The sequence below is a fragment of the Globicephala melas genome, chromosome 10 (genome assembly GCF_963455315.2).
Source record: "Globicephala melas chromosome 10, mGloMel1.2, whole genome shotgun sequence".
In the NCBI taxonomy this organism is placed as follows: domain Eukaryota; kingdom Metazoa; phylum Chordata; class Mammalia; order Artiodactyla; family Delphinidae; genus Globicephala; species Globicephala melas.
Genome location: NC_083323.1, coordinates 61,697,660 through 61,713,128, shown reverse-complemented (window position 1 = coordinate 61,713,128; position 15,469 = coordinate 61,697,660). Strand labels below are relative to the sequence as shown.

The following is a 15,469-nucleotide window of genomic DNA, read 5'->3' as shown; positions in this document are numbered from 1 at the left end:
TTAACTGACCTAATTGGTTTTATATACAATGCTAGAGAAGCATCTTTTCTCTAACAAGTAACTGACTTGTGGTCTGCCAAGATAAAGAATAACACACCATTCTTTTGGATATTTCTTTAATATTACATTTAAATATTCTCTTTAAATACAGCATTATCACAATGTAAAGGACCTAAAAGGCAAAAAAAAAAAAAAAATTTTGTTTTCAGAGAACCAGACAAGCTTTGGATTCACATTGAAATACTACCTGCGTACAGTATGTGAGAAAGGAAATTGGAAAATAATTAAGCGTTGTAATAATTTTTTTATCTAGGCCTAGACTAAGCAGGACTGCAGCTCTCTGCCTCTGTGATCAGAGGCCTAGCCTTTCTAGCAACCATGAACTATAATTCTGTCCAACTCAGGTAGCACCAGAAACGAGATGGATCAGGTTTGTAGAAGAGGCCCTTTGCTTGACAAGACAGTTAATGCTAAACGTTAATATTTAGCATTTAAAAGCTTGGGATAGGTGAGTCAGAATTGCAGAGTTAATGAAGGGATGGACTTATATTAAACTAGTTTTTCAGAAAAATCAAATTATCTTGGAGGTTGGCAATGAGTCTAGTTAGATGCAAATTCTTGGTTTGAACCCAAATGTGTGTCTTACTGAACAGGTGAAATCCACTCCCTAGCTTAGGCTGGAGCCTTCCTAAGGAGGGAATGTACAACGCTCACCTTCACCTTCCAACACAAACTTCTAGAAAGATTTTTCTCCAAATTCCCAATTAAACTTCAGTCTTATATCTGAGGGGACCAGTCTAAGGTGGCAGAGTGTAGCTCAGTTCGGGATAGCACCTAGATCTCAGGTACTTCAGACTCTCAACTCCATTTCGAGACTAGAGAATGGGGAGAGATAAGGGCCTATGACTTATTAACTCCCCTGCAAATGTAAAACCCAACAAAAACAGGAATGAACAGGAGAGGCAGAATGCGTTAAAAGATGTAACTGTGTTAAATACAAGGTCTTTCAGGCTCAGTTTAGGTTTGATAGGTGAAATGCTGCTGCAATGTATGTGAAGGTTGCTTTCAGACACCAGGGCCTTAAGATCCCACAAGAAAAGGCTTTATGAGCAAGAGAAGTAGGAACAGTTAGCTCCTCCAGCAAAAAAAAAAAAGTTTTTTACTTTTTTTTTTTTCTGGTTAATAAACCATAGCAGTAATGAAGCATGGTGTAAAGGATGCTAAAGAGTGTTTTGCTCCCTACTGCCTCCCTCTTCAAACAGAGGCCATAAAAAAGAGAATGAAATAAAACAGGCAAAGGTAACTTTGCTAGTAAAAAGAATTCAGTGGTGGTCAATGGAGGACATCCAGGAACGTAAGCAGGACATAAGAGAACAGGAACCGTATCCCCCCTAATTCAGGTACAAACTGAATGTGAGTCCCACTCTAGACCTCAAAGGTTACAGTCAGAACCTGACTTCTTCAGAACCTGGAAGTTGTATGTAGCATTTAAGAACTGGTTTGGCCTCCAATCTTTATATATCGAGATGGGAGGGATCCAATAAGCATTTGCAGTTATTGGGGGTGAACAGTATAAGAATACAGTATAAGAACTCTAACCCTGTATATCCAAGAGGGACCATGAGGGCAGATACAAAAAGGAAACAAAAACTAGTTGGTGAACTTGCCACATTCTACATTCCTTTAAAGCTCAAATTGGGGTAGGGGGGACAACCTGGGTGAAAAAGCAAGCATGGCAAAAAGTCATCTTTCTAGACAGCAGCCTGTTCCTGCTGCCTCCTTTGGGCACAGGTTAATGCTCTACATAGGCCTCCCGTGGGACGTGTGAGCCCCAGACTAAAGCTGCCCGATGGAGCTGGGGTTAGACGTACACAGAGGACTCAGGCTCTCGATGCCACATCCCCAGCCAACCTAGCTCTTTCCCTGCAAAGGAAAAAGGACAGAGGGGTAAAAAAAACAAGACCAGTTTAACTCTAGTACCTAAGAACATGTGAAAGAAACAATTCAAGTTAAGACCAGGAATCCCCAGTGTGGGGAACAGGTCAGAGAACACCAAACATGTCAAATATTAACTTATTTACCAAATAGGGGCCCAGGGAACGCAGGTTAAATTTATATAGATCCTGGATGTTTTGTACAGAAGCAGAGACCCTTTCACCCCCTCCTCTCTAGACTCAACCAGCTGATTCCAACTGTATTATTATGATACACCAAAGTGGGATATCAGAGTAACCACTGAGGAAAATGAGCTTGTTCCCCGCCTGGAGCTCAGGAGAGGGAAGGGGCTCTGTCATGCTGTTCCAATTGTTGTGTTCTGGTCCCTACGTGAACAGCTGTTTGAATTACCCAGCTTCTCCTGTGAGATCGTAGTGCGGTTCCAACGGCCCAGAAAGCTCAGTATGCAGCCTCCTCTGCCCCAAGACTCTATCCCCAGATCGAGCTGAGGCTGGTCTCCTTGGTTCTGTTGGCCCTGTAAAAAATACTTGTACAGACAATCCTTTCCTACCCGTTCCCCAAAGACCCCAATAAAATAACATGGGAGCAGCAGCTGCTTCTACAGTTTTGTTTTTGAAATGGTGTTAGATAAAATAAGGGAATAAATAGAGAATGGGTAAGAGGCATAATCTCCATCCCTGTGTCACACTGCCAGAGGGAGCTCCAGGGAAGGCTCTTCAGGGGGCCGGTCCTCGTTCTGCCGTGCGGTCTCCACCACACAGCCCTCTTCGTTGTCCGTGCGCAAGGGGAGGTTTGAGGGGCACCAAGAGGGGCGGAAGTCTTCATCCTCAGGCTCCTCGGGGTTACGATCTTCGGGCACTAGAGCTTCTAGAGTGGATGTTTTCCCCACCTCTGACTTACAGAGGGCAGCCGGGTCTGTGGGGCCACAAGCCACCAGTGAGGTAACCGGGAGAGAGAAGACACTCAGATCCTTCTCCTTGGGGAACGAGGGCGGGACTTCTTCCGTACCAGGCTCTCCTTTCACCCCCAGGACTGGCCTCTGCTCCACCTGGTAGTAGACCAGGGGCCCACTGTTCAAGTAGGATGGGTTGTTCACGGCTGAGGCAGTTGGCTGGTCTGAGTTCTCGGCAAAACACAGCACGGAGGAGCCTGGGGGCAGCTGAGCCTGGATGAGGATGGGGGCTGTCAGGCCCGGGCACAGCTCTTCGGGAACAGCCAGGGGCTCCTCCAGGATGCACACGCCCAGGCTCTCCATGCTGGAGTCCAGGCTGGCACTGGAGCCGCTCGGGTCCTCCTCCGCCTGGAGCCGCTCCAGCTCCTCCGCACTCTGCAGGTGCAGCACCGCCGTCTCATTCTCAGCGATGAACTCCTGGAAGTCCTGTGTCTCTGAGCCCTGTGCTGCCGCCAGGCTGCAGCTGGCAGCGGGGGAGGGCTCCTCGTCTGGGGCTGGCAGGCGGCTCACCTGCCGCTTGCTCTCCAGCTCCAGCTTCATGATGGTGTGGAGGTAATGAGTCCGGACCCGGATTGGGTTGAATTCAATGCGCCCAGCCATGTTCCCACAGCCGTCCCGGGAGCAGCCACATGGAAAGGACATGCGATCCACCTGAGGAGGGGACAAGGAGGTTGAGGCCAGATGAGATACGAGACGTTAGCTGGCGAACACAGGGAGTCAGGGTTTGAGGTCCTCTTACAAGAGAAACAACCAATTCAAAACACAAGCTGCAGCGTGAGCTACCAGAGCACTAGATGGGAGTTATCAGACCACCTGCCTTTCCATTCTAGCACAGCCACTAATTAGTAGTGTGACCTCAAGAAAGTCATTTCTCTCTCTAGGGCTTTGTTTCCTCTTCTAAATAAAAAGAAGACAAAGATCACGTGAAAGGGCCCTTCCAGTCAAAAGACCAGGGATACCTCTCTGAAAGCTGACAGTTCACAGAGAAAAGAAATGGGTATGCCTCAGAGACTTCTCCAGAACCTACCTACTTTATTAGGAAAACAAAAGGCCAGGGCCCAAGCCTACTGTGTTCTTTGATGACAGGGATGGGAAAGGAGGTAGAAGATCTCGCTAGTCCAAAGCAATACATAATGGGGAAACTAGGCAAAGGTGCCTTTGCCAAGGTGCTATACTGAAGGTTTGAACAAAATAATGACCAGCTTTTCACTACCTGCTTCATTTTCCCTTGATGGTTGGCCAGCTTGGTGTGGAAGTAGTTATCAAGATAATTAACTTCTACACCAGGGATATCTGGAAAGGAGATGCTTTCTACCTCCTTATCTCCCTTTTGAATCCCCCAAATGAAAACACCCCATACGTATCAAAAATAAAATTTAAAATGTGAGAAGACAAATAAGTCTTCTGTACAAATACAGTGTCTTCCTATGAAATCAGCTTCTAGAACTCTCCCTTCCAGTTCTTAGGAACAATCCATTTCTTAGGACTGTCCTCAGGTCTGTGTGTAACAGAGTGATTCATTACAGGACTCAGTCTGAAAAGCATTATCTGGTCGGACCTGCTATAGCTATCTGATACCAACCTGAAAATAAGAAAGAAAAGGTTAAGATAACTCCAACCACAAGGACTCAGCACCACAGCCTCAGTATACAGGTTCCAGATAAATGTCATTCTTTGGGATGGTACTGCCATTTTCAGTTGAGATGTGTCTTCCAAACTGTCCCTTGTCAGAAGGCCCTCTGGGGGATGACGCTTTCTATCTCTTAGGGCACTATGGATTTAAGCCCAAATCTGATCCTGAATTAGATTCTGAGGACTATTCTGATTTTTACAAAATTGGAGTAGAGGTACTGTGAATAAGTGTTTGTAGGATAAAATCTAAAGGCCTACCTCAGTTCTCTGCTTCCACTTACCTCAAGGAATCAGTCCACATTCAAGGACAGCTATTAAATATTAAACTCACTAACCCCCGTTCCTCCATGTGCCAGCAACTGCTGCTTATCACCTCTGAAGTGAGATACACAGAAAAAAAAAGATCATTGCTATCTCCACAGCCTAAGAATCCCGTCATACTTGTTTTCTTTGTTGGTGGAGGAGGGCTGTAGAACTGAAGTGTTCACCTGTGCATGGGAATCTCCCACATTCACTGGCACCCACACTAGACACCCCTGACTCTAGGGTGGATATACTATCACAGCAAAATGTGGACCGACCTGGCATTTAATCCCAGCCTGGCTACAGGCACACGCTTCCGGGTCACAATACAGTCGACAGTCACAACCACACTCTTCCCGTGACAGTCGGATGGCTCGAAGTTCTTGCTTCTCTTCAGCATCGATGCGGTGGACCCCAGAAGCCCTCAGCAGGGCCCGTCGCCGTTTGGTGGGCAGAGGCTGCAGGAAGAAGTAATCATCCACCTCCACGTTTTCCACGTCAATATCTTCATCTGAAACATCATCCAATGTCAGGCAGTCGGCCTCCACCGACTCCACTGTCCCATTCTTGGTCAGCTGCCAAGAGACAGAGCACTATCAGCAGGAGCCTTCCCACCGGGTGCACCTAGAGCAGCTTGGGCCAAGGGAACTTTCTGCCGTGACGGAGATATCCGTGCCGCCCATCCCGACGCACGTGTGGCTACCGAGCACTATAAATGGGGCTAGTGCAACTGAGAAACTGAACTTTTACCTTTATTTAATTTTAATTACGTATAAACAGCCACTAGTATGGCTGGTGGCTACCGTACAGGATAGAGTCGGTGAAGAGAACAGTTCTAGAGCAGGAAGACAGGAAGCCTGTGCAGCTCTAACACCAGCCCGTCAACACAAGGGACATCACCTTTCTGGATCAACGCTTCGTAAAACCTCTGTCTCACCTTCCCTCCCAGAAGATGATCTTTTCCCACAAATATACCCTCCATTCCCAGGCTTGTGTCCCTTAGCTTCGGCTAACCTGCCTTCTCATACACGGAAGAAGAGAAGGTATTTCAATGGCTGTATGTTCCTTGGATGTAAACAACCTTGCAAAACACCCTTCAGTTTGCACCCTAAAGGACCCCAAACCACACTGTGGGAAGAAGAGTACATTAAAGTATAGCACAAGACTACCTACCAGTCTTTGTCAATGAACCTGAATCCCCACAGTGTGAATAATTATCTGTGCATACACAGAAGAGCTTCATTTTATGTGGAGGAGAAAAAAAATGAGGAAGTTATTAATGGCTGTCAAGAAAGCCCTCACTTCCAAGCCACGCCTAGAAGAAATATATTCTTTCTCCTTTCTTTTTTTTTGGCCGTGCCGCGTGGCTTGTGGGATCTTAGTTCCCCAACCAGGGACTGAACCTGGGCCCTCGGCAGTCAAAGCACCAAGTCCTAACCACCAGGGAATTCCCTCTTTCTCCTTCCTAATCCTTTTTTATTTGGTTTCAAAAAGTCTGTGTGTGAGGCAGGGTGGCATACATGATATCGAGTGTACTCTCTGCAGGCAGAAATCTGGGTTCTCTGGATAAGAAGGACAGAGAGCCAGGAAAGGGGATCTTAGTGGAAGGACAGGCTGAAGACAATCTGTGGCTGAATGAGTTTTGAAAACTCACTAGAGAATTCAGGTAAAGAAAACGAGGCCTCACAATCCCCAGGGCTCTGGAAGGTACTAGCAGGATAAAAGCCAAGCTTTTGGCAGGTTTGGCTTTTTCATCAGCCAGCCAAAAAAGTGCTGGTAAAGGAACAACTCCTGGGAGAGACGTGATGCAAGAGACCTGGCTAGTAAGGCATACACCTGTTTTGTTTGTTTGTTTGTTTGGGGGGAGATGATAAGAGAAATGAGAGAAATAAAGTGGTGCTTCTGGGGATCCCCTAGACTATTATTTCTGTCCCAGGCAGGCCAACTACGAGGGGCCTTTCCACAGACTTTAGCATTGCTCCTGCCTGTTTCACCAGGGTTGGCCTCCTCCGAAGCACCCTCCCTCCTTGCTATCCTCTCAAAGGAAAGAGATGAGACATGCAATAGAAAGAAACCCATGTAGATATGAGAATTTAATATATTCTAACAGAGGTGGCATTTCAAATCAGTAAGGAAAAGACTCTTCTAGTCATTAAACGGTATTGGGACAACTGTATATTCTTTTGAAAAAAAAGTAAGTTAGATTCCCAATTCATACTATTCATAATAATGAATTCCATATGGATAAAAGGCCAAAAAAAGTAATAAAATATTAGAAAAATGATAGGTACTAATACTGATGCAAAGCAGCAGCAGCTTTTTTTTTGGAGGGGGTGGAAGTCCAAAGGGAAAACAAATATTAGATGGCATATGGGAGAGGCAAAATGTATATTTTTTGAGACCAACTGCCTCCCCTATAGAGTGCTAAGGAAGGAAAAATTTCTAAGAAAAGAGTAAAGTGGAGCAAAGTAAGGGTGTTCTCTCGACACAGAAGATGTATTAGATGCCACCATTGTGCTGCTCACTAAATCTGCTTAATAAGTAGCAGTCCTGTTTCTCAGTCTCAAGTTTGCCTGGCTTTGTCCCTAGACCTCCTACAAGGGAGGACACAGAACAGGGTGTCTGCTTTGACATGTCATCCCTCTACCAGATTTAGGGGAGATGTTTCTTCTTAGGGAATAGGAAGAAAACCTTCATTACAAATGGTAACAAGAGTGTTTATCTGCCCACCTGTTGCTATAGCAGCAGGAAGGTGATAGGGTCAGTGACGGAATTCCTCAGACAGAAGAAAGGGAAGCCTGAATGTCCTTCTAGTTAGAAAAACAGGTGTTAAGTCTTTAGGCGTAGACTTCGGGCAGCAGACATAGAGCTCTCAAAGGGAGAGAGCAGCGAGATCTGGTTCACATACATCCTCTGCCACCAGTTCTCCAACCCTACCACATTCTGGTGTGTCTCATTAGGATTTCACCCACAACCCTGGAAATAATGCAGCCACCTGTTTTAATGTGGGTCCGCATACTTTGAGCCCAGAAGAACTTGGCCAGGCCTGAAGCAGTGTTCTCCAAATTTGGAACTAGGAACTCTGGGGGCAATTTTTGCAGACTGGTGGCAACTATGGCTGTGGAGTGCCAAGCAGTGCCGAGAGCAAACGTGTAGCTATAAAGAGCCATCTGAGATGGGTCTTCCAGCCCTGTTCTCCTCCTAAACTTGAAGAGCTGGTGCGGCATCAGACTGCAGGCCCAGTACTAAACAGATCGAAATAACTATTTGGTAATGCTATTGTTTATACCCGAAAAACTATCATCTAGCAATGGGAGTTACAGAATCAGCAGGATCCTTTCAGAGGATGTAAAAGACCCCAAACCTGTTCTGTGCATCAGGCCAATGGACAATCATCTGACGAGAAACTGAAACACTGCTTCCTCAGGGTCCAGGGGTGGCAGACTTGAATACCTTCAGGTATTCACACCTTAAACTTTAAAAACACTTGCAGAGCGGGTGAGAATAGAGAATTCTAGGGAAGCCATTTTGCTATCTCTGCTAGACTCCCTACCAGAGACAAAAAGAATGGCATCTCAGACTGACATTTGAATCCAAATCTGAGATTTCTCACTAGAAAGATACGGAATCTCTATGTACCAAAGGCAACAGTCCAAAACCGAAACAAAACAAAAATACCACATGATTGACCTAGACGGTTTCCTGCTTTATCTTGGCACATGGGAAGTACCAGACCCTAGACCCCTTAGGCACCTTCATCTTCTTGGCGTGGAGCTTCTCCTCCTTCAGGTGTTCACGGAGAATCTCCCGATGGTTCACCTCCTGCTCCTGAGCAAACTCACAGAGCGTGTAGCTGCGTACAGAGTTATGGCGCTGGGCCATGCCCAGAGAGCTGCCGCCCTGGCTGGGCACGCTGGTGAAACCCTGGCGCCGGGCAAAGTAGTACACAGTCACCTGGTCAAAGCGCACATTCTTCCTCCGCAGCTGCTTCTGCCGCTTCAGGATGGATGTGGCTGAGAAGGGAGCACAGAAAGAAAACTTTTAACCCAGAGATGGCCTGTTTGGGGACCTCATTCTTTCTCATTCATCTAGGCTCTCAACTCTTCTCCAAAAGTGCTCCCTGTAGGAGCACTTTTAGAAGGTCTAGAGACCTTCCTAATTTTCAAATCTTAAAAGCACAGTGGGAAGGGACCTTGACCATCTGCTGGTCCATACCACTGCCTCCAGACTGACTTCACCCAAACAGATGATCACAAAATCTATTTTTAGACATCAGCTGGGAAGAGAATCTCTAGGTAATCTTTTCAGGATGTAACAATCTACATAGCTTCACTGTCCAATACAGCAGCTACTAGCCACATGTGGGCAATTTAAATTAATTAAAGTGAAATAAACCTTAAAATTTAGCTCCTCCGTTACACTAATCACAACTCAAGTGCTCAATGGCCACATGTGGCTAATGGCTGTCATACTGGACAGTGCAGATATAGAACATTTTTATAACAGAACATTCTTTTGGATGGTGTTTTGTTGTTGTTTTGGCCGCACCACATGGCTTGCGGGATCTCAGTTCCCTGACCAGGGACTGAACCCGGGCCACAGCAGTGAAAATGCCGAATCCTAACCACTAGACGACCAGGCAACACCCCCTGGATAGTGCTGCTCTATAGCAGGAGATGGCAAACTTCTTCTGTAAAGGTCCAGGTAGTAAATATTTTAGGCTTTGCAAGCCATGAGGTCTCTGTTGCCAACTACCACTCAATTCTGCCACTGTAGCATGAAAAGCCATCGTAGACACTGGGTGTGGCTGTGTTCCAATAAAACTTTATTTACAAAAACAGGCAGTGAGCCAGATTTAGCCCACAGACAACCCCCGATCTACAGAATCCGAAGTTCTTTCCAAGAAACTAATTGAACCATAAGAATTAAGAAGTGTGGAGATGCCCCAGTTGTCCAGGCAGTAAGCATTTATGTCCTGCTAGAGCTACAATTTTGTGGAACTCTATAGGACTCTAGTGGGGAAGCGTAGACTCCTAGACAACTCCTTCTTCAGTTTAATCCAACCCATTCTGGGGACTCACAAAGCACAGCACAAGTAAAATCAGCTAGAATAATTCACATTTAATATAAGTCTATGATATTAGAGCAATGAGGTCCTCCAAAGAGCAAGGCTGAGCTACGTGTGGGAGAGATTACGAATAAGGGCAAATCCCCAAGCTGGACAAAGGGTGTCTCAAAGAGCTGCAACGGGCTCCAGTGCTTGGGGTACATGGAGGTAGGCAGGGAGGGAGCAGCTCACTCACGTGTGAAGCTGGCAGTTGTGGGAGGATTGAGGCTGTCGCAGCTGTCAGCGCTGTCACTGCTGGAGATCTCATCATCGGAGTTGGAAACTGATGAACCCACATCCACATCATCAAACTTCCTCTTGAGACCCGAGCCCGTGAATGCATCCATTGGTTTCAAAGGGGTTTCCTTGGGGAACCCACCACGTTGGCCCCAAAGCCCCTGCTCACCACCAGTCAGCCAGGTGCATTAGGATTCTGCCCAGGGGAAAAGAGGAATCAGCACTCCTGTCCTAAGACAGACCCCTCCCAAGTCTATACACACGGCTCTCCAACTGAAGAAAGCACCCGAGCTAGCACTGATGTCTGCTCTCTAGAAACAACGTCATCTCTCTCCAGCCAGCACTCTCCTACTTTTGTCTCTCCCCAGCCCTCCAGTCTCAGTCACTCTTAGGATAATGAGATGACTAGCAGCAGCACCTTCCCAGTGGAGTGAAGGCCTTTGCTTCCAAGCCGGCTGGCCTCTAGGCTTCATTAGCCCTGGGGTAACAGTAGCTGCTCTTCTGCTCACCCAGGAGAGCTCTCCACGGGGTCAGCAGGAGGGACTGGGGATCAAAGGCAGAATTAGGCTGTGCCTAAACCTAGACTAGATCCAATTATTATTCCTAGTGGAAATATAGCCTGGCATTTCCTAAAGCGTATCCATTAAATAAACTAGTTCCATAGATATTAATAGCTTTTACATGGAAATGGAACCGCTGTGTCAAAATACTTTAGAAAACTGCTTATGGAAGACCTTTTAGAGGCTTTTAATATGCTAATGAACCTGGTGAAGGGTGGGAGGAAATAGAATGCAGCGTTTTGCACCCATGATTAAGGAACCCTTTGTTTCTAGAGCATCTTGGTGGGGGGCAAATGATCCTGGGAACACACTTCGGGAAATACTGCTCTAGGCTTTCAATTTCAAAGTACATTGGCAGTCAGGGAAATGCTTTACCCAGATCTTCACAAATGTAAAGTGTCTCACCAGCCTCCTAAAAAGGTCAAATTGGGTTCTAAAGAATGGACTGAAGATTAGAATCTGCACTGGCTTCAAAACCCAGACTCTTTCCCAATCGCCTACTGCTCCATAAAATAGGGCTCAGCTGACCTACCATCATCCTCTGTGCAAGGAAGACGTAGCTTTACAATCTTTGCCCTCTAATAAAGAAACCAGCAAGGGCACAACAAACAGCAGAAGGAGTGACAATTTATTCTGGTTACATTGACATGGCAGGCAGTGTTTTCAACATGCTGCCACACAACCAAGGAATCTGGGATATTCCATTTCCCAGGTACAAATCTTTCTCCTCCATCTTTGGACTTAAATTCCCAAGGATATGAATCTGCTCAGCAGAAACGCTGTCAAAGCTGGAGCCACAAGTGATGATCTGAAACCTCCCTGCTTTTGCCTCAGTAATGCCAGAATCTCCCCAGACTATGATCTCACTAGTTGCTAATTATGCAGCAGGAATAACAACACTGCCCAGAAAGCCAGGGCTGCATTACTGCAGAGCAGCTACCCAGAATATACTGTGGTGTCAAGAGATGCCTGCTACAGAGCTGTTTTTCTGGACTGTCTCTTGGAAGCGATTTGCCTGCTCTTGGGTCAGCTCTACACAGTCAACCAGACCTAATAAGTACTTTAGGAACTTCCTAATTTATCTAGCCAAATCTCATCAAAATTCTGCATTCAAGTCACAAGATGCACCTAAGAAACCTGTCATCATAGGTCTCAGAAAAGCACATTCCTGAAATAAACTGGCCAGAAAGAAAATAATCAAGCACTAGATAAGAATTGTAATTAAATTTAAAAATGAAACCAAAGTATCAATTTTGTTCTTCAGGTTACTGATCTTACCATCAGAGGTCACATTCCTAGGACATGGGTAAGAATGGAGACAGCCAAGGACTTTTATGGGTTAAGATTTCAGCTGGGCTTAAAGATACCTATTAACTAACAAATTTCTCATTCCATTCTATTACTGGGGGAGGGGAGACCTTTGCTATTGAGTACATATGTGGGTGGAATAAAAAAAATAAAAGAATGTTGACCACTGAATTTAATATTTCCTCCCCACTTAAAAATCTTATCGACCACATGAAAAAGCAGACTGAGCTCAAAATCCTTCTCAGAAAGGACGTAAGTCTGGCTTCAGTTTTAACTAAGATCCAGTTAGTGTTGCTACTAGGAAGTGCCTTTTTCCTCAGCCTGGAAGCACTCGGGGATTGACAACTGGAAGCAAATGTGCACCCTGTCCTTTGTTCAGGTGTCCCTTTGCTTCTGGTAGTGTGGTTGCCTTTGAGTATTTCCTGCAGGAGGCTGGGTCTGGTCCAAGATCATCTTTTACTATGAGGATTCTCCACTGTCTTAACCCAGGTACCCTCAGGGTATCCCTTCTCTTCAGGTCACTTTTTGTGCACTCTCTTGCAGCCAGGATTGCAGGCTGCTTGTTCTATTCTCTTTCTCTCTTTTTTCTACGTCTTCCTCACTTCCACTTCTGGAGTAAAGGTTTCTGGGCAATGACAAGAGGCAGGTAAGAAAGTAGAAAAAAGATGTGAAACCTAGAAAAAAAGTATTTTCCTTAAAATGTCTGAATGGCTATATATGTAAATAATGTCCATATTGACTGAGCTCTCTTTACCCTATCCAGGATGTTAGCATCATTTTTTCTGCCATTAACCCATTCTTAAAAAAAAAAAAAAAAAAAATCCGACGATTCTGTCCTGACAACCAATATAAGTTTAAATTTCAACCCAGCTCTCCTCATCCAACTCTCTGGTGTGAACTTGACTTGTTAGATAAAGATGTCCACTGGGCACCAAGAAACCTCCCACCCACTTCCACTGTGGCCTGAAGAAATCTTTCTCTGAAATAGCAACAACAAGAATGGGTTCCACTTTCCAGTTCATCAATTCAACTTCCTTTCAAACCACAATTAGAAGTCAGTCATTCCCACTTCTCTCAACTATTTATTCATTGGCAGAGGATCAGTGCTTATGTTCGAGAAAAACACTTCTAAGTTATACTCCAAGCACTTAAACCCATACAGAAATAAACACGATGAGACTGGAAATGCAGGTCATAACTGACAGTTAACTGTCAAAATGACGAACTCAAACAACAAATGCTTTTGGAGAAAATAATGCAAACCTCTATAAAAGCTTTTATGCCAGTAAAATGAAAGGTCAACTGACCCTTTCTAGCTACATGTCTTTCTGTCTTTTCTCAAGTGTTTCTACTAGTTGAACATTTCCCAAAGGTACATGAAATAATTTAGATCCATAGTATATAGAAGTTTTTAGGCTAGCACCAAATAATATAGATCTATATCATATCTGTACTTTAGTATTAGACTTAAGCCTTTTCAGGCCTATGTGGATTCCTATAACCACCCCCAAAAACAAAAGCCCAAATACGTGAGACTAGCAGAAAAGGAACTGCCCCTCCCCCCAATTTTGTGGATGCAGAATGTATTGACAAAGTTTAGGTAATGAAAGCCTCTCTCATAAATGAGTCCAAAATAAGACAAGGTACATCTCACAGGGGAAGGTCTCTCTACTCAAGTGAAACCCAACCTGCTAAAGGTCAAGGGCCAAAAATCTCTAGTAAGATCGTCAGTGCTACCAGCTGTAGGGTTAGAGGAAGGCAGGCTTGCTGCTAAGTGTCAGGATCAACCTAAATAAGATGACAGGTCCTGTTTCTCCTTTTACAAAACACTGTGAGTTGCTTCTCAAATACTATGAATTTCGTGGATCCATGTGTCCGTGTGATTACCAGGATCGTGAACTTACAAAGTGCTCAAGTGAAAACATCTTGTTTAAACTAGGTATTTCAGGGAAGCCCCCCTCCATCCGTCACTCCCTGGTTTTTATCCCTTCACTGACACAAGGTTAGAATTTGGCTTTCCATGTTTAACCTCCCATCGTATGAAGGACATGAGATCTTTGTGGTAGAAATGGAACATGATGCTGCAGGAGCCATTAACTCTCAAGGATATCCAGTCATTTATAAATCTGGCACACACCAACATCCTCCTGGCTTTGGACATTTGCAAAATGGAAAGTCAGTAAAGAAAAGGAAAATCTGAATCAACTATGGATTTACCTTGAACTGAAAACTGCAGGACAAGGGGACACTGTGTCTCTTAGGGATAACTTCTAACGTTTCATACTGAAGAACGGTTTGTGTGTCACACTGCCACTCTAAACCCCTTTAAAAGGATGAATCAAGACCATGGCACTAAAAGGAATGGATGGCAGTCAGCTGCGTGTTTGGGCCTGTGAAAAAAGATCAAGCTAGCAACCAGGGAAAGTGATGCTTTCGTTTTCCCACACAACGCCAGAAAAAATGGGAGACATCAGGAACCTGGGTTGAAAGGACATGTCAAGTCACCAGTTCCCCTTAACGGACACCCCCGCTGAACCCTTCAGCTCCGGGGCACCTTTCCTGATTCCTGCTAACCTTCCCGCTCATTCCAATCGTCTGCAGCCCCTACCCGGTTTCCCATCCCTTCCTGCCTGCTACTCACAAATTCCCAACCACTCCTCCCACATTTTCCTCTATTTCCCCCCTCCCCTTCCTTCACTTCCCTCCATCGTACATCATCTCCACTCCATTCCGAACTCAACCCGCATCCGAATTCCTGCCGGCTTCTAAGCCCGCCCGTCGGTCTCACTCAAGCTGCCCCCGCAGTCCGGGCCCGCGTCCTCCGTGCCCCTCGCTCCCACGCCTCTCCCGACTCCTTCCCTTCCCAGCGGCGCCCTAGCTCCCCGCCCCCCGCGCCGACCGCTCCCGTTCGTGGCTCCCTCATTTCTGACCCCTCCATCCCCGCGGCTCTGGGTTGACCACTCCTCCACAGCTGCCGGGAGGCCGATCCCGAGAAAGGACAAGGCGGCACCCTCCGCCCCGCACCCCCAGGCCCATTACCGGCTCCGCCGCAGCTGCCTCCTCCTGTGATGGTCTCTGCCGCCCCCGCTGCCGCCGCCGTCGCCGCCCTAGCCCGAGTGGGAAGGAGGGAGGAGAGAGCGAGTCCCGGGGCCGCGGAGACGGTCTGGGAGTTCCCAAGGCGGCAGGGCGGGGAGAGACGGTGGGTGGGCAGGTCGGCCGGCAGGCGGCGGAGGGCGGGCGGCGCCGGCAACTCGGGCGCCCCCGGCAGCAGCCGCCCAGAACCGCCCCGGCTCCGGCTAACAATAGGCTTTGGCCGCAGCGCTCAGGGTCTTATAGGCGCCGGCACGTCCGGACCGAGCCCCGGGGCAGGCTGGGAAATGGAGTCTACGTGCCGGCCCCACGCCCAGCGGCATG

General features: G+C 46.5%; 1 protein-coding gene across 2 annotated transcripts; it reads right to left on the bottom strand.

The window, feature by feature from the left end:
- Nucleotides 1-110: 110 nt before the first annotated feature.
- On the bottom strand, nt 111-15,358 carry CSRNP2 (cysteine and serine rich nuclear protein 2). Of its 2 annotated transcripts, none has more exons than XM_030835050.2 (5): nt 15,095-15,358; nt 10,147-10,383; nt 8,597-8,856; nt 5,122-5,418; nt 111-3,559 (listed from the first exon to the last, which is right to left on the bottom strand). In XM_030835050.2, exons 2-5 carry the CDS (start codon nt 10,295-10,297, stop codon nt 2,639-2,641), a joined length of 1,629 nt encoding a protein of 542 aa, XP_030690910.1. In that variant the 5' UTR covers nt 10,298-10,383; nt 15,095-15,358; the 3' UTR covers nt 111-2,638. The 2 variants fall into 2 exon arrangements, with proteins under 2 accessions (XP_030690910.1, XP_060161488.1); XM_060305505.2 differs by lacking the exon at nt 15,095-15,358 and adding an exon at nt 14,273-14,667.
- Nucleotides 15,359-15,469: the final 111 nt, after the last annotated feature.